Source organism: Anabrus simplex, chromosome 3, assembly GCF_040414725.1.
Source record: "Anabrus simplex isolate iqAnaSimp1 chromosome 3, ASM4041472v1, whole genome shotgun sequence".
Taxonomy (NCBI): Eukaryota; Metazoa; Arthropoda; class Insecta; order Orthoptera; family Tettigoniidae; genus Anabrus; species Anabrus simplex.
In genome coordinates this window covers 468,262,683-468,282,393 of record NC_090267.1, presented here as the reverse complement: position 1 = coordinate 468,282,393, position 19,711 = coordinate 468,262,683, and the positions used below count along the sequence as shown (strand labels likewise).

Sequence of the window (19,711 nt, the reverse complement as noted above, 5' to 3'; positions counted from 1 at the left end):
AATTTACTGCTTCTCCTTTTGCATATTCCTGTTTGACTTTGCATTCCCTTATCATTTCTTCTACATACTCTGTCTTGAAAGCATAAAAAAAAAAAAAAAAATTACACCACAATAAACATCATTAAGAATCTTACCAATTAAGGAACCAAGTATAAATGGTGTAATCTTCTTTACAACAATGGAATTTGTAGGTCGGTTGCCCTCAAAGACCTTGTGTGGAACAAGAAAATTGAGTTGGTCCCCTGCTATGCAACACTGCTGCTGGAGCTCCTCCATCGCTTCTTGACAGGTCTTACCCTTCATCAGGGCTTCAGTCTGAGCCAAGAAATTTGCAAGGAGAATCTAAAACAATACCATCAAACTGAAGTTTACGACTTGGGAGAAACAGGTTGAAAGAAAAATCAATGACCAAAAATAAAAAAGATTGCTATTAAAGAATATCCCATGAGACATACCAGAAGGAAGTCAAAATTCTCAGTACTATAGGAAGGAGCTATCTGGTCAAAAATGTTAGGTAGTAGAATTTATAGTATGGTAGAACTTGGTTAATTCAAACCTGAAAGGTCCAGGGGAAAAAAATTAAATCACACACAAATTAAACAATATTGTGCTTTGTTCTTACCCAAATCTAGAATTTAAAACAATCCCTACATTTTTTACTAGTTTCCTGAATATCAGTGAAAGTAGAATATGGCAAAACAATAATGATCATATGTGGAATTTTATCATAATAAGCGCTTTAAAAAAACATATGTCAAGGCACTACAAACATTATTAATACTTCACAACTTGTTTAAGAAGCTGGTAAATTTGCTCTGTTTCTTTAATTTTTTATTTATTTTTATGTTTTTTAGCACTGCACTGACAGAGATAGGTCTTATGGCAACAATGGGATAGGAAAGGGCTAGAAGTGGGAAAGAAGCGACCATAGCCCCCAGCATTTGCCTGGAGTGAAAATGGGAAACCACGGAAAACCATCTTCGGGGCTGCCTACAGTGGGGTTGAAACCCACTAAGTTATCTCCCAAATGCAAGCTGATAGCTATGTGAACCAAACCGTGCAACACTTGCTCAGTTTTCTTTAAATTTACCTTATTTGGTAAGTTAAAACTCAAGCTAATTTATTAACTGGAACAGATAATCACTTCCATTTTGTTTAATTCATTTGTAATTAATGATGGCTATTTCACCAAGCGTTCTCATATTCCACCTTCCAAGCCTTCAGCAGCCAGCGGAAGGTAACATTTCATCCACTGACAGTGTCAAACAACTCCACATGGGTTCTGGATTTAGATTTAATTTGCAGTTTTTCCTGGTAACTGAAACTCATAAGTTTGCTACCTTGAAAGCTATTCAAAGATCACACCCTCAGGCAACCGAAGAGCCTGAACCTTTTATTAGCTTCGTAATAACTACACTTCCATTTTCAGCACTTGCCTGACTCAACACTACTTTTATTTTCTAATTAGACAGCGTGTCATCCGTAACATAATTTTTTTAATATATGACAGTTTTAATATAGTATTTTTAACATTGTGTTGTATAAGAAAGTCAAGGAATCAACAAGAAAAGTTCAAATTATTTATGCATTAAAATTGTAAATGTTCGAATTCATCGAGTTCTACTTTGTCCACAGGGTAGTTGGAAACAACGTGAACCTGTTAGAGGGATGGTCATACTGATAAATAATTTGAAAAAAATAATTTGATATCTCACGTCATTGTCATTTTATCAGCCACTGAAATTAGCCAGTCAGATCGCTTCATGGGCGAATTCCAATCGGTTTTGTGAGGTGGTGTTGCTAATCCTGCTCGTGGCTTAAGACCAGCTTGAGAGCACCATTTGAAGGTAAAAACTTTGCCAGGGGAAGGATTTGAACACAGACTTCCGAGCTGACAGAATCATTGTAAGTTAGAATTTTAATGACGATACATACTGACAAGTAATTACAATTCAAGTTAAGCGAAGTTCCACCTTTTCAATATACATTTATTAACGATGTAAGTTATTTAAACATTATAAACATCATGGTACTAAGAAGTCATTGTCAGCCATTTTAACCTACAATCGAATAGTCATAGACAACGAAAATGTACATTAAAATAAACGTATAAACCAAGTTCATAAGGTTGTGTTAAAACATGCAGAACAAAAAATGTTTTCACTGTCTTAGCTTGTGGCTAACAGAAACTTAATATAAATTCATCACAGTCTGACTTGTTAAAAACCGGTGTATATAAAATCATCTAGATGAGATGTTACGTCAAATTGGTATGAAATGTGGTGTTTAGCCATTTGGGTGTATATCATTCAATGATTCAGTCCTTCACTGAGAACTTTCCATTAGCAATTTTATTGCTATCAATTGCTAGCAATCTAAGTCCCTTATTGGGAACTTAGACTTTGCATTAAGAATTGCTAGGCAGACAATAATTCCATTGTGGCGATTTATTTCCCATATGCAGTTATAGATTGTGCCTCTACTAATGGGCTTCAGATAAATTCACCTGCATACACCCCAGCATCAGTGGGTAGGGCCTGACACATCTCACTCTGATGAGTTTAGTGTCAGGCCTAAAACAAAATGCTGATTTCTAGAACAAACGCCTGAAAAGACTTGCATCTAATTTCTGAAATGTTCTATTAGTAGAAAAAAATCTAAATCCCTCACTGGGAACTTAAGACTTTCCATTTAACCTGGGAGTGGTAGCGCAGGGTCTTTTGTGACCTGACGGAAACTTATTTTGTTCAATTGAGCTTATTTTTAAACTAAGAGACCTTGGCTGGCACATATGTCTCTTCTACTTCTATTCTCGTTTTCATTCCCCACCCTGAAGGTGTGGGGCGGGCGACCTAGAGGGTTACGCCCTCGCTCTGGCTAAGAGATGCAGGAGGGTTGGGGAGATGTGCGGGAAGAGGGAGTTGGGTAAAGGTTGTGAGAAATGAAGGAAATGGAAGGGGAATTTATGTCTACTGGGCTAAGTTTTATTGATTTTCATAATTGTTTACAATATTGTTAGACAAGGTAAATAATTAAATATATAGAAGTAGATAAAGACATTCAACATCAGTATATTATTTCAGGAGTAACTTTTTTTTTTTTTTAAATTTTATAATCCTATGCCTGATATACATGACAAATATTAGGTTATGAATACATATACAGGATAGGCAATTGCGTGGTTCTGAGTGCACTTATACCCCTATTTTATGCTTGATGTGGTTGTCCTTAGTGCATGGCAACGTAACATGGAAATATAAGATGTTACTGGATATGCGTCTGAGGATTGAAAATACCATGAAAAGGGTTATACAAGAGTTTCTAAAGGTGTAAAGTTGAAATGGGCATTTAAACCGGAATGTGTTGTGAGGAAATGTAAATTGAGCGTCTGATTTGCTGCAGCCTGGAGATGGTTGAGAACTAGTGATCTACTGTATGGGTGGATATTGAACAATGAAATTGTTACAAATCTGATGAGATCTTCAACTGTAGGATGGGGAAATAGTGAACGAGTTAGCGTGGTTGGTGGGTCGATAGTGCGAATGGGGGCTATTAATTCAGGGTGGTTTGGGAGAGGTACGGGACGGCCTCTACATCGGCGAGAATAAACTGCATGGTAAAGAATGCCGGAGAAAGCGGATCGACGCTGGAATACAAGCTGATCCACCTGCAGTGGGATGAATCACGTCCCGAGGTGAGACCTCACTGATTTGCTGTTGTCCACCTGGCTAGTCCACAATTTTCAAGAGGTTGCTTGAAGTGTTACAAACAGTCGGACGGCGAAGGATGTGCCTGACATACCTCTCCCACATTCCTTGTCTTATGTCTGAGGTCAGTGGCATTGTAGTGAAGGTTGTTCATTCTTAGAAGGAGCAATTATTGTCAAGTGGTGCAATAAAATTTCTCACTGAACCCCGCACCATCAACCCTGTTCGTAGGAAGTACACCAGCAGCAGTGTTGAGAGTACCCAGTCTAATAATGTTAGGAATTCATTCAGTAAATCCCTTATTGCTGAAATGAGTTATAAAGAGTATGAGGTAAAGACATTACCTCTTTTACAGTCTGTGGAAGAGGAAGAAGTTTAGTGAGAGTGAGGATGAATTAGAAGCAGTAGACTGTAACACTGATATGGGACAGAACGCTAATGTAGAAATAGTAAATATTAATGATGATGATTTACCTCTTTTTCAATGGTTTTGTACCATAACAGGAAAGGATTGTGTTACAAAATGGACAAAAATTCCTCCGAAAAACTCATATAGTCAAACTCATTTACCGTGACAAACTCTTAGCAAGAAGTGCATCATCGCCTGAAGAAGCTTGGAGCATTTTTTTTTTTTTTTTTCACTAATGATAATACAGTATTACCCCCGCATTTACGTTACCAGTTTTTACATTTTCCCGTCTTTTACAACATTTTTTGTTGGTCCCCCGAGATTTCCTGTGCTTACAATGTATTAAAATCCTCAAATTTACGTTTGCGACATTTTATGCTTCCCGCCATTTACGCCACGACAGGTCGTTCGAGAGGAAAAAATTCAAGGTAAAATGGCGTCGCAACTAATCTAAAACGCTTTGAGTAACCATGGCATGACGACCAAATCAAACAACCCTGGTCTATAATAACTCTTAGAACTCTCAGTATTGAACTTCCGCGTAACCAATGCAGCGCATTCTTTGATATCAGGTGTTTTCCACTGCGTCCTAAACATTATTTTCAAATCCAACAACGATAAAGTGGCCATTAATCTTCCAAGGAGGAGAAATCCGATGAGTTGAATTAACGAAACTGCAAAGGAGAAGGAGGAGAAGAAGGAGATATCAGATGTTTACTCTATTGCTAAGTACAGTATAAGCCACAAGAAGGAGACGTTATCAAGTGATTCAGTGTTTGTCTTGCCCAAGTTTGTTATTTCACGGTTATTGTTTTACATTTGCGTTTGTTGTTGGAGTTGTTGAAGTTATTGTCGCTGATTCGTCACATTTACTGTATTTTTGTTTTTTGTCATGTTTTTTGTTCTTGTTACGTGAGTCGAGTGGTCAGAGTGAATTGCCGCGATCTTCCTTTCCCATCGTGTGTATTTGTTAATCCTTCTTTTTATCGCTTTATTGTTTTCCTGCTAATAATGGAAAAAAAGAAGGAAAGAAAAACTTTCACTATGGATGAGAAAGATCGAATAATAGAAAAGGTTGGTTCATACTGCAGAACACGTGTTTCATTGGCAAGCAAATTGCAGCTTCCTGTATCCACGCTGAATAAAATTGTGAAAAACAGAGAAAGCATTACATCAAGTGCTTCAGAATGCGGGCCAAACTCCAAGAAAAGGAAGTATGTGTCATACTGCAAATACGAGAAAATGGAAAAAATTGTAAAAAGTTGGTTTGAAACTTCAAGAGCCACAGGCATTCAAATTGATGGTGTACTCTTAAGGGAAAAGGCGCTTGTCCCAGTGGGGACACGTTTTTAAGCTTCTCTCTACTACTTTTTTTTGGCCTGGGTGACTTGCCATTAAAATTTGTATCGCTTTGGAATTTTATTCCAACTCGCTTTTAATTTTATGTCCTGTGCGACTTATGTTGCTTATTGTAATTTCATCTTCTCTGTTCACAGAGTAACTTTCCATTGTTTATATTCAATGGGTTTCACTAGTATTTTCTGTTATCTGCTGGTCTGCCGCCGGACCAGCCGGAGAGCGAGTCTCATGTTTGGCTCACTCGCTGTCCTACTTTCTCCTGCTGCATATCGCTTTTGTAGCGCGAAGTTAGTTCATTGTCGAGCACCATGATGGTTGGAAGCTTAGTGGGTGGCTCTTGATAAGACCATCTACCCACCTCAACATGCCTGGATAACATGTAAAGGATCAGGGCTAACGCCCTGAAGTGTTTTTTTGCTTATTATTATCTTGCCTAGAGTGGACGTCTGCTACTTATTCTACCTAATTTTATCTCTATGTAATTGTAAGTACCGGTCTTCCCAGCAGACGCCAAACTTTTAACTCCTGCCCATGGATTACGGAACTCGAAAATTGCTTTCAAGATTATAGTTATTTTCCTTCGCTCTTGGAGGTGGATGAACTCATCTTGGACGCTTATTTAAATTAGTGGTTGCATGCTGTCAAAAAAAAAATACCAAATTAATGGTTCTTCTGTTCTGATAAACTTTAAAAAATGTGAACTGTTTTGGAATTCGGATTATTGACTGCACTGTTTAAACCTACTATGACTCGAATAAAACCTTTTCGGCGAGATGTTCTTGGCACTAAAAGATATTTCTGTTTCAGATTATGTTAAAGAAGTTAGAAGTCACATAATTTGAATATGTGAAGTCATCCATTAAAAGGATTGAGATCGCGAGATTATCTCTGTGGATCGGAATCTATTTCTTTCTTTAAATTGATATTTTCTGTCTTTCTTTTCTTAATGTAAATTTTTATTTTATGCTTCGGTTACGCTTACTCTTGTTGTCGTCTCCATGGCAACCGTCGTCCATGGGAACTGTTGTTTTGTATTATTAAAAAGTATCGACGTTGTTGGAGAATTAAGAAATTTTGTGCTGAGCGTGTCATTAAGTTGGGAGCTGTTGGCTCTTAATTCTTCATCTTAACTGATTTATGATTTGAATGTGGGAGTTTTTCCTAGTGGTTTGAGCTGCATTGCTCCTCATACTGATTTGATTTTATGTGTGCATGCTCTGTAATGATTTGAGCTGCTTGCTCTGGTAATTAATGATCGAATTCTAATCTTTGGTGGGCGCGATACCATCCTTTGGTGCTATCTTGTTCTTCCATTTCGAAGCGTGGTGAATTTTTGGGGTTGTTTTGTGACCTGTTTTATGTCTATCTATTTTGGTGAGTGCCTTCAGTTTTGGATATGCTTTCTGTGCACACTAATTAATTTTCCTGTCGTGTCTATAGTGATCCGGTTCATGGGAGGATCCCACGGCCTCACCTTAGCATATTTTCACCTAATGTACAAAATAATTCCTGGAGAAAGGCTGTTTTTTAATTATTAGTATACAAGTGAATTTTTGAAAGATTAAGATACTTGCTTTGAGCCCTTCAGGCAGACAGTAAAATTAGTCCATGGACTTTTTCTTTGGCAACTAATTGTCTTGTAATTTAATCTTCTCTTAAGTGTACCTATTCATTTATCTGGTTTTATTCTGAGGGCGTCCCTCGACTCTAGGTAAATATTTATTCTCCATTCTGAAGTTATTTAATTAATCAATTATTTTAATTAATTATCTCAAGTTAGTTTTTACTTACCTTTTTAATTAGTCAATTTGATGATCTTTGTAAAGGTGCACCTGTTGATTTCAAGGGGGTTTGCTTTTCTATCATATGTGACTTTCTCTTATGACAGTAATTAAATAATTTAGTTCTTTTTGAAAAACTTGCAGCATTTTTCTTTCATGGATTCTGATATTTCCTACCATGCAAATCTTTTGATTCAATCTGAGTTGCCTCTGGTTTATGTCCTGTTACTTGACTATTTGGTGAGTATTTGCTGTTTTCCCTCTTAAGTTAAAAAAAAAAAAAAAAAAGATATTTGCTATCTCTTGCTCTTTGTTTACTTGTACCAGTAATTGCCGGTACGATTGGTATACGCTTAAAGTGGCAAACATTCTTGGCATTGAAAATTTCAGTGCGTCCAATGGCTGGATCGACCGATTTAGGAAAAGGTATAACCTAACCTATAAAACTATTTGTGGGGAATCTAATGCAGTTAGTGATGAAACTGTGGAAGAATGGATCAATACAAGATTGCAGGAGCTAAACAAGGATTACGAACCCAGGAACATTTTTAACCTAGATGAAACTGGACTGTTTTTCAGTGTGTTGCCAGCAAGAATTTGGCATTCAAAGGAGATAAATGCCATGGTGGGAAACACAGCAAGATGAGGCTCACAGTGATGTTGGGAGCCAATGCTGATGGCTCTGAGAAGCTCCACCCCTATGTGATAGGGAAATCTAAAAAGCCCCGTTGCTTCAAGAATGTGCAATCATTACCTGCTGCCTACGATGCCAACCATAACGCTTGGATGACGTGAGATCTTTGAGGATGATTACCTCGTTGTACTTCCTCTTAAAACAAAAATCACCACCACCACCACCTCAGATCTTTTCCGACAGCAGTTAATTGCTCTGGATTCAAAAATGGGTGCGCAAAATAGGAAGATCCTTCTTTTCATCGACCATTGTCCTGCACATCCCGTGGATGTTAATTGGAGGAATGTGCAGTTAGAATTTCTCCCTGCTAACTGCATAAGCAAGCTACAATCTATGGATTTAGGGGTTATTCACTCCTTTAAGTCACTTTATAGGAAGAACCTGGTGCAGCGAATTTTATTCCTTATGGATGCTGGGAAGGATCCATCATCATTTAAAGTTTCAATCCTGGATGTGCTTCACTTCGTTGCAAAGTCTTGGAAAGCCGTGAAGCAGACTACCATCTCAAATTGTTTCTTGAAAGCAGGATTTTTCAAGAATCATGCCGAATCTCAGCAGCCAGAAGAAGAAGACCTGCTACCTTATGTATGGAGAAAGTTGCAGTCAGACTGCACAACTGAAGATTTTCTTCGGGTAGATGATTCTGTGATCACTGCAGAGAAAAGAAGTGTGGAGGAGTTGGTTGCCGAGCAAACAGCAGCTGAGTCTCGCACCAGTGACAGTGATGAAGCACAGGAAGACAGTGAAGTGATGCCTACCAGTTCTGATGCAAGTGCAGCAGTGGATGTTTTATGCAGGTATCTGTCATCTGTAGAGGGGGGTGAAAATAATTTTCATAAGCTAAGCTTGAAAAACAAATAGAGGTCATAAGAAATAAGAAGTGTAAACAGAGATTGATTCTGGACTGTCTTGGTAGGAAGCAGTGATTGTGTAGTTTTCCATCCGGAATAAATTTGTGTTAATGTTGTAAATACAGGTACAATAGTAGCAATTAAAATGTTTCATTCAGAGAAAATATTGCATCTTAGATAATTCTATAGCCATTCTAAGAAAGTAACTACTGTAATAAAAGAATATATTACACAAATTTTTAACCACCTACCGTTAACCTTCTCCTGGGCAAAGGATGAGCAGAATTAAAAAGGCAGTGTAGTCAACAGTTAATACAGTACAGTAATTAACTTACATGGACCTTTATTTGAGGTAAGTATAGTAAATCGATTGAGACTGAAATACTCTATAAATTAATAATATGCATTTGTGTAACATTTACCTCCTTTTCCAGAGCATTTTTATATATACCTGTACAAGTTGTTTCCCCACAATTTACACTTTCCCCCTTTTACACCAATATTCCTTGGTCCCTTGAAAAGTGTAAAAGAGGGGTAATACTGTATGTTGCAATTCACTGTAAACTGTACAAACCTGGAAAATTAAAGAGTTGGAGGAAATTATACTCTCAAATGAATTACTTATCAGAATCTAAGCCTATCAGCTGAATTCAGCAAGATAAGGTGTTTAATAAAGATTACTGTATTCATGTCAAGTTTTTACTTTTATTTAGCATGTCAAATTTTTACTTTTATAAGATTCATGTGTTGTGAAGCTAATACGTCAATATATGATACATAAAAATGAGTAATTTTGTCATTAGAGCAAGTTTACCAGAAAGATTTTCATTTCTAGTCCTGAATTTAAGTATGTCACTTTTGTTTCTTTAAACATCACTGATCCGTGTTATTCCAACAGCAAACCACACGGCCATGACTTGAACACCAAGTTTCTCTTTCTTGTAGGCCTACACACTGAGGACTTCAACTTATTCCTTTAAAGTCAGTTGTCTGTGTTTCTGCATATGTGACATGTACTTCTCAAGATAATCCCAAACAATGCTGTCTACTGTCCACACTCTTAAAAAGAAATACAACAGTAATAACATGAAACAATGCATGCTAATTCAAAACACTATACGTTATTGTTTGGAATTTCAGGAACTGTGACAGTTTTCTATTAGGATGTACATTATTAAGAGGTTTGAACTGCATCGGCGAAGTAGTTTTCATGATCCACATCCATTATTGAGAAGTAATATCGTCATAAAACCTCCTGAATTTCTGACAGGCAATTCAAAAACGTCCGTAAGTATCGCTGTAGTTTGTTTTAAACACTAACATTCTGCTTAAACTCTTTGTCAAGGTTTCTTGCAATTGGAACTTCATTTATGAACTTTGCTTCAAGCAGAAAGAAGGAGCGAGCTTGTATGCAGGCTGCAAAGCGACCAGCCAAGCATCAATGTGATAGCTCTCATATTATACTTCTACACCTTTATTTCCCCTGTGAGCTTACCCACCTAGGCTACCTTCTAGTCTACCAGTGTCACCGTGTTCTTAACCTACTACCACTTTCCTCTCCTGTTAGTACCAGGAATAATTCTCACTGCTTTCTGCCTGTTATCTCCAACTTATGAATACGATATCCTAAGTCAGCCTAGTTTTAACTCCTGTACAGCATAAAATCAAATTATGCAACAATTAAAAAAAAAGCTCTGTGCAACTAATACATTTTCTCTATCAATATGCCATCAAACTACAAAACTATTTTTATTAAGAAATGTTAGATTCTGAAGTATGACCAAAATCAATAAAAGGAGAAAAAGACTGAATGGTAAGCCAATGAATTCTTTCAACCCAGGAAGGACTACAATACATCTGTGTTTTTTATCACAAGGAGAAATTAAAATTTTAACTTCATTAACCCTAGAACTGGCAACTGTCGAGCATTCGACACTTTGATCCCTGCTCTAGTAGTACTGCTGAATATTCAACATGTACATATTTCTTCAACAGATGTCATGACAGACTATTTCTCATCGTTCTCGATGTCCACAGCAGCCATGAGTTCAGTTTTATTCATATTTACAATCTCTTTGGGTGCAATTTTACAGAAATTAATGAGTGCAGTTTCCCGACCACCTGTTTGAGCGCCATTTCTGTAGTATTTGTACACAATTTTCACGGGCTCTGCTTTGCTATTCTATTTCATTTTATTTTGTAGTTTTCTGTTTGGTTTGAGTCATTTACTTGTGTATTTAAATTGTTAGAGCCTCCAAGGCTCAGGCGACAGCGCACTGGCCTCTCACCGCTGTATTCCGTTGTTCAAATCCCGGTCACTCCATGTGATATTTGTGCTGGACAAAGACAGGATTTTCTTCGGGTACTCCGGTTTTCCCTGTCATATCCATTCCAGCAACACTCTCCAATATCATTTCTTTCCATCTGTCATTCATTAATCATTGCCCCAGAGGAGTGCGACAGGCTTCGGCAGCTGGCACAATTCCCATCCTCGCCGCTAGATGGGGGCTTCATTCAGTCCTGACCCAGTCGAATGACTGGAAACAGGTTGTGGATTTTCATTCATTCATTTAAATTGTTATTTGACTGATTACATACATTTTTAGCACAGTGTGCATCTAAATATGGCATCTTCACTTCATTACAGAAAATTAGTAATGAAGTAGTGAGAAATTTGTTAGAAGAAGAAAGTGATGGATCTGACTTTGAGGTTACTGAGAATGAACTAACAGATTCAGAGTCATATTTGGAATGCTTATCCGCTATTTCTTCGCATCAGTATCGGAAAGTGATGACGAACCTCGCATAAAGCAACGTATCATAACAACGTGGTCTAAGGTCACGCCTCCAAATGATTGCATGTTAATACATTTTCCCTAATATTTTCAAGAATATACCTCTCAGGGTGGTGAAACTTTCGCTAGTGCATTATTAATACATTATTGTCAATCTGTATATCTCAGTTTATGACATATTCCAGTTTTGTGTACATATGATCGAAAATGTTCTTATTTTGAATTTATGAATTACACTTTTGAACAGACTGTACATTTTTCTAGTCAAAACATGTTTTGTAATTTTGTGTCACCTCGGCAATCCCTAGTGTATTAGCTTTACGTAGATATATAAAACTTCATAAATTTTTTTCATATCTTGCAGATATTTTTTATTTTATTTAGACAAGTAAAAGCTGCCAAATATGACTGCCACGACAAGATTTAACATTGCCAGTTTTAGGGTTAAGACTCTTTGGAATAAACATTTGTAAGGTACTGTGTTTTTGACTAATCTACAATCCCGTGCACACTGCATTCATTGCTGATGAGAAATATGAGCTGGGAAGAAATGATGCAATTGGTAATTTTGATGCAATGGAATTTAACTGAATTAAAATTTAAAATTTAGAATTCAGAACATCCTTCATTTACACATATGTGCAGGACATAAGAAGAAACTGTAATATTTGCATCTGTGCCCATGTTACTGGAAATCTTACAACAGTCATGAATTCAATGGACATTTACTCAAAATGACATTTTCTTCAAAGGAGTCTGCATCAATAAGAAAGTTCACACAACACCTGATTTTAAATATCTCTGAGCATGAGCTGCCCCTGTTGAAACATCATTGATATGATATCACTTGTGTTGAGAAACTCTGAAATGGGAGCCCTTTATTATCTGAGATACTTCAAACAGTATCTGCAACTAGGGACATCCTCCTTTGGAAACATGATTATAACGTGTACGCCAATGAATGTTGTCAAAAACACACTGCCCAAGTTCTGAATTGGTATTCAACAATATATAGGCATGCAAAATGTAACAAAATGCTGACTAAATAGTAGAAGTCTGCTATAGTGAGTACAGTATACGACGAGAACTCCGTTATAATGACAATTTTTGTATGTCCCATCAAAATTCCTATATTAAACTTTGTATTATCCTTTGGTTACAGTGAGAGCCTATCACTGACGCATCCGTTATCACGAGCGATTAAGTGGGCGCGGTTTTCTCCATTACCAATATTTATGCACCCCAGTGATTATATTGCATGCGATCGATCACCTTCGGTATAGTTTCCTCGCTTTGTCCAGTAGCGAGTTCTCTCATCGACATTCGAAAGCGATGAAAGCGATGTCCGATGATATAGATAGGGAATGGCCAAGCAGGTATCAATTTTTGGTAAAGAGACAAAGTCTCTCATAGTGCATTGGCACTGCTGGTGGCTCCAAGTATCCTACGCAGTGGCCTCCATGGTATGCACTAGCCAGCGTCTTGGTAAGTGAGCTAGGTACCAACTGATGAGCCCAACCTAGCACACGAGGGCGAAACGCTGGCAACCAGGAATGAGTTAGCTGGAAAATTTATAATGCCAATAACGGACCATTTATACTGGTATTATTAGCCATGTCGGAGTCGATTAGTAACACCCATTGACTGATGTTCCGTAAAGAAAATTCAAAATGAAAGAGAACATTTTTCATAATAAATGCATAAATAACATGTCCAATAATAGCTGTTAACTTGTTAAAATTAAAGGCTGAATAAATGATCACTTAATTTTAATGCTAAATACTGCAATTAGGTAAGAATGGGATACACCTCAAGATATGGCATAGTGCATCATTGATTTCAGAGGTTAGTTTATATTTTCTCGCATCTGTTAAATCACGGAAAGGCTATATTATCATGTAAATTTATAGCGAGAAAGTTATAATTTCTCTACTGGCGCTTGAAATATGTTTTTATCATACGTATAGTACAGTTAAGTTGGGATAGGTGATGCTGTTTGAATAAGAAAACTGAAAAGTTTGCCACAAAATGCGATCGATCATCTTCGGTACGGAATATTCTCGCTATGTGCATTTGCGAGCTCTCTCGTTGACACTGGAAAGCAATGTTGGAGTCGATTAGTAATACCCGCCCACTGCAGTTCTCTAAAGAAAATTCAAAATGAAAGAGGATAACACATTTTTGTAATAAATGCGTAAGTAACGTAGCCGATAGCAGTTGTTAACTCGAAAAAATACCATATAATCTCGAATACCACCCGCACTGTTTTTTCAAAAATATCGCTTCCAAAATTGGGTGCGAGTCTTATTTAAAATGTTGGGAAATTTATCTTTCCGAATGCGTGTAAATCGGGCATCACCGGCGGCGTGGCTTGGCAACAATGCTCTCTCTGCTCTCAGTATACACTGCTTCCGTGCTTGGCGTCAGTCTCACGCACGTCCTCGGAGTATCAACATGAATTCCACAAAGCGTTTGCGATCTTTTACTGCGAGTGAGAAACTGAAAGTAGTTCGGGAAACCGAAATTATTGGAAATCGTGCCACCGGTAGGAAATACGATATTCATGAGTGGTGTATTCGCAATTGGAGAAAGAAGAATAATGTGCTATTAACATGTAGTGGTGATTGTTGAACTTTTCATGGACTGAGTGTACAGTTTCCAGAAACTGAAAAAAACTTTATAAATATGTGACAAAGGCGGGAACTGGGATATGGTGTGTCAACCAAAATGTGTCAGCTAAAGGCATTAGAGATCGCAAAGGAACTTTCATTGGAAGGGTTTAAGACAAGCCGAAGATGGGTTTGTAATTTTTATAAAAGAAATGGGTTGAGCGTAAGAAGGCGTACCTTAATTTCACAGCGTCTTCCTGGTTCCTACAATGAGAAGTTATTGTCATTTCAGCGTCACATAATTCAGTTGTGGAAGGAAAATGCATATTTGCTTTCCCAAATTGGCAATGCAGATCAGACGCCAGTCTACTTTGAAATGCCAGTGGACAGGATTGTGAATGTTGAGGGTGCGAAAAGTGTTACCATTAGAACAGGTGGTAATGAAAAACAACGGTATACGGTAATGTTGTGTATTCTCGCCGATGGAACCAAATTGCCGCTGTACGTAGTTCTCAAGCGAAAGACGCTTCCTAAAAATCTACACGCTGGTGTTATCGTCAGATCTCAGAACTCCAGCTGGATGAACAGTTCACTTGTGGAAGACTGGGTAAAGTGTGTCTGGCAACATCGCCCTGGTGCATTATTGGGACAAAAGAGCTTGCTTGTTCTCGACAGTTACCGCGGCCACACAACAGACGCTGTGAGGAAACATATCAAGGACGGGAAAACCGACCTAGCAGTCATTCCGGGCGGGATGACGTCTATGCTACAGCCACTGGATATCTGCGTGAACCGTCCATTTAAAGCAGACTTGAAACAGCTCTATACAGAATGCATGGCGGCTAATAATCACACACTGACACCAACTGGTTGCAGGTTGCATTCAGCGCCCGGAAGTTCAGCTGCTGTGTTCGTGGATTTTGACAGCATGGAATCGTATCCCTGGAGACCTCATATGGAAGAGCTTCAGGAAATGTAGCATTTTTAATGCTATGGATGGCAGCGATGACGACATTTTGTGGGAAGGTGATGGTGATGAAAGTTCCGAAGTTGGTACTGATGATGATGATGAATGAACTCGTTCGACATCGTTCTGGTAATGTTTGTTTACTTTTATTTGTATTTTCTAATCATTCGATGTGTGTTAGTAAAGATTGTAAATAATTTTGACTTCACATTTATTTTTATTTTTTAAAATTTTGTTCTTTCAAAATAAGGATGCGGGTCTTATTCGGTGGCAGGTGGTATTTGAAATTATAAGGTAAAGGCTGAAGTAAACAATCTCTTTTAATGTTATATACAGTGAAACGCCGTTAGTATATTTCTGCAAGGAACGACTAAAAAAACTGTGTTAAGCGGGGAAAACGTACTATAGAATATCCCATAAAAAACTATCCAACAGGGAGATGGTATTACTTTACACATTAGTACATTTTACATTGTGTGTGTAGTGTTTCAGGAGATAAAGGAGAGCACGAAAAAGTGTGAAAAAGTCGAGAGAACAAATATGAATAATTCTCTACTGGAATATGTTAAAGTAACAAGCGATTATTAAAAGATGAGAAAAACATGGAAGAACAGATATGGCATTCTTTTGCTACAGTATGTAGCTACAGTACCTACATATCATAGCAGATCACTTTCTTCCGAAAACAACTGTATAATGAATTGTTAGTTGAAGCCTTAGGTTTCTGACCAGTGGGTAATTAAACACTATTTTCTGGTCACTTTGTTTGAGCATGAATTTCTCGCGAGGTTATACTCGCCACACACGATTACGTGCCTTCAGCCACCATCTTAAACATGAAACTTCGGGAATACTCGGCACTGGTTTGGACAGACTCGCCAGTATATAATAAAAACGTGTCAACTGTCAAAATAGCAGTTTGTATTTTTGTATGAATGGTACACCACTTTACCATTGCCTGCATCCTTACATAACTTCTTAATGGGATAGGCCTACAGTATACGGAAGCCTTATTACTTAACGGTACCCGCAAATAACCTGTCGAAGATCTGCTATTGCTGCACTATAGACTTATTTTAACTTCCGTCATATCACACAGATTTAAATTATCTTATCACAAGAACAGTTATTGGCATTCCATTACCTTCAATTTATTGTGTTGAGTGGTAAAAGAAGTGATTATTTGTTGCGTGACAGCCTACTTACGGACTAATAAGATAATTGTGTTTCCGTGGTTTCCCATTTTCACACCAGGCAAATGCCGGGGCTGTACCTTAATTAAGGCCACGGCCACTTCCTTCCCACTCCTAGCCCTTCCTTGTCCCATCGTCGCCATAAGACCTATCTGTGTCGGTGCGACGTAAAGCAACTAGCAGAAAAAATCGTGAAATGTTCATTAGCGTAGTAAATACGGTATCTGTCTTGTGATAGCGGAACTATGGATAAGAAAAGGGTCGTGAAACCACTCACTAATGAAGAAAAAATTAAAATCCCTCAAGAAGTAAGGAATCCACATCTTAAGCGCGTAGAGTTGGCGCGAACGTTAAAACTAGCACCTTCTACTTTGAACACTGTTGTAGGCAACCGAGAGAAAATTGAAAATGTATATAAGCAAAATAGATATGGAAAAAAAAGAGTGTGCGAAGGAAAGTTTCCGAAGTTGGAAAGAATGATTTTGAATAAGAAAAGTTTTAACTTCTGATTGGAATGTGAAATAGGCTACAAGCACAATCAAGCGCACTGAGTTATTCAACAATCTCACTGACAAAAAAGACCTTTCCATAGAACAAAGAACATAGAACAAAAAATAAACCACCCTTTTCCTTTGAGAAAATCAAATGATCATACAGTAGATATGTCTCTCGGTCATGACCATACACTAACGGCTGCACGGTTGCTAGAGTTACACTTCTGTTACACATTTTGTGGTAGTAACTTCGTGACGCATAATTTCAAGTGATTCCCAACCATATGCCATGTATGTCAACAGGACAGCTTTGAAGAAAAAAAGACAGCTTTGAAAAAAAAAAGTGTGAAAACTGAATTCAGTGCTCCTAGCTGCATTAGAATCTATTACTATGCTTTAACTTAGCACATTAATATAATGAAAATAAGGAAGATAATTCCAATAAAAGAGATAGCTGACCCTAGGCTTGAAACAACATTTCAAGATGTATAACTGTCTGGATAATCAGAATATCGGCGTGGTATACCAGCTAGTCCTAAAAAGTGTTGGGGAAAGAATGTTAGGTTTACTCCAACAAACATAGTTGTAAATTGAATTTTTAATCACTTAGGGTTTAAGGTTAATCCTGTAAATAATGGGTATCATTGAATAAACCCAGCCATGTTTGAGTGTAAAGTCTTCGCTGCCAATCAATGACGCAAAATTCAACTTTACCTCAGCTAACAGCTTGTCCCTCGAAGGCGCAATATACTCAAGTGTTCGAGAATTCAAGGTCATTTCCTCTTATCGCGCAACTTTCTCCAACATAAAGATAATTGAGAAGTCTCCACCTTATCAATACATTAATTTATTTACTTTAAAGTAGTAAATTCAGTCAGTACCGGTTTCGATCCTTATGGGATCATCCTCAGCTGACACATAAAGAAATAGTTACAAAAACATCACATATAAAAGATTGCACCTTGTAAAACTAGTCCAATTAAATCAGACGTTAAAAGTTGTTTGTTAAAACATTAGTGAGTATTTATTTGGTTAAAAGCACCTGCTGTGTGAGGCATATGACCCCACTATTTATTTGGACTAGTTTTACAAGGAGCAATCTTTTATATGTGATGTTTTAACTATTTCTTTATGTGTCAGCTGAGGATGATCCCATAAGGATCGAAACCGGTACCGACTGAATTTACTACTTTAAAGTAAATAAATTAATGTAATGATAAGGTGGAGACTTCTCAATTATCTTTATGTTGTAGTAGCAATCAATATGGAGATGAAGCTAATAGACTATGATACAACTTTCTCCAACCGACCCGTGGTGAGGGCTCTTTATCTCTGTTGGAAATCACATTCCGTGCACAAGGGATGACAAAGAACATTTTCAGGTCTGGGGAATATATGATCGTACTAAGCAGTAAAGGCGAAAAATCGTGACGTGTTAAGTGAGGTATTTTTTATACAAATTTAATACGATGGACATCGGGACTTCAAATTTACAATGTGCTAAGCAGGAGAACGTGTCATTGAGGAACGTACTAACGAGGTTTCACTGTACCGAAATTAAGTAAGAATGTGATACACCTCAACATATGGCAGAGTACATCGCTGATTTCAGAGGTTAGTCTATCCAGTGTGGAGTGCTCGCACATCCAGCAGGGAACAGCCTCTCGTTCAACCTGCCCAGCTGTGCGAGGAGAGGCGTATTTATATGATCGACAGTTCATTCTAGAATGTGTGAGACATTAGAGCGAGGTCAGATGAGCGGGAGAGTCAGCTGATCATTCAAAATGGCAGTCAGTCTGTGGAGAACAAGTCCGGCGGATGGTAGTGCAATGTGAATGGCCAGTACACAAGGTAAGACGGGGCACAACAGCACACTCGTGTCTAGTTAAATTTCGGAAAGGTTATTCCCATGTAAATTTTTAGCAAAGATATTATCATTTCTCTACATGCGTTTGAAATATGTTATCATGATACACATACGGTTAGGTTCTGTGACGCCATTTGAATAAAAAAACTGAAGTGTTTGCCACAGAAGCCTCTGGAGTGATACCGTATTCCTCCGAATCCAAGATGACTTTTTTTCTTGGAATCTCATGTGAAAAATTAAGGGTCATCCTGCATTTGCAGCCTAACAGTAATGAACACCACTGGCAACTACCGCAGGAAGCACGCTGCTTCTTTTCACGCCTCCCCCCCTCATGCGCAAACACAAAACTCTTTGACAATAAACGACCACCTCTGTATTATACATCGCTAGCCGTGGCAACCGGTTGTACAGTGCCTATGAGTAACGTCACTGGATCTCGGGAAATAGTGAAGAGAGAATGGTGTTCTATTAGCCTCCACAAAAAAAGCTTCTTAAACCTGCAGAATGGCATCAAAACATGCGAGCCTTCGAATTCTTAGAAAGGCCACGGCTACTCAGTAGCGGAGTTATAACACGTCTACTGTACCTGATGCTTAGTAAAATTAAGTTTTATAGACAGCAGGAATGTGAGCCTCCGTGGCTCAGGCGACAGCACACCGGCCTCTCACCGCTGGGTTCCGTGGTTCAGATCCCCGTCACTCCATGTGAGATTTGTGATGGATAAAGCGGAGGCAGAACAGGCTTTCCTCCTGGTACTCTGGTTTTTTCCTGTCATCATTCATTCTAGCAACACTCTCCAATATAATTTCATTCTATCTGTCATTCATTAATCATTGCCTCAGAGGAGTGCGACAGGCTCCGGCAGCTGGCACAATTCCTATCCTCGCCACTAGATAGGGGCTTAATTCATTCCATTCCTGACCCAGTCGAATGACTGGAAACAGGTTGTGAATTTTCAGTTTAGACAGCAGGAATATTTTTGTGA

At 38.1% G+C, this 19,711-nt stretch overlaps 1 protein-coding gene across 1 annotated transcript in view; it reads right to left on the bottom strand.

Annotated features, from left to right (window-relative positions):
• The window catches only part of Pgi (glucose-6-phosphate isomerase), a 93,752-nt gene that overhangs the window by 24,978 nt on the left and 49,063 nt on the right, over positions 1 to 19,711 (bottom strand). Inside the window, exon 9 of the mRNA XM_067143593.2 lies at positions 135 to 342. Within this exon, the coding sequence (XP_066999694.1) occupies positions 135 to 342 (208 nt within the window). The remainder of the gene's footprint in view (positions 1 to 134; positions 343 to 19,711) is intronic.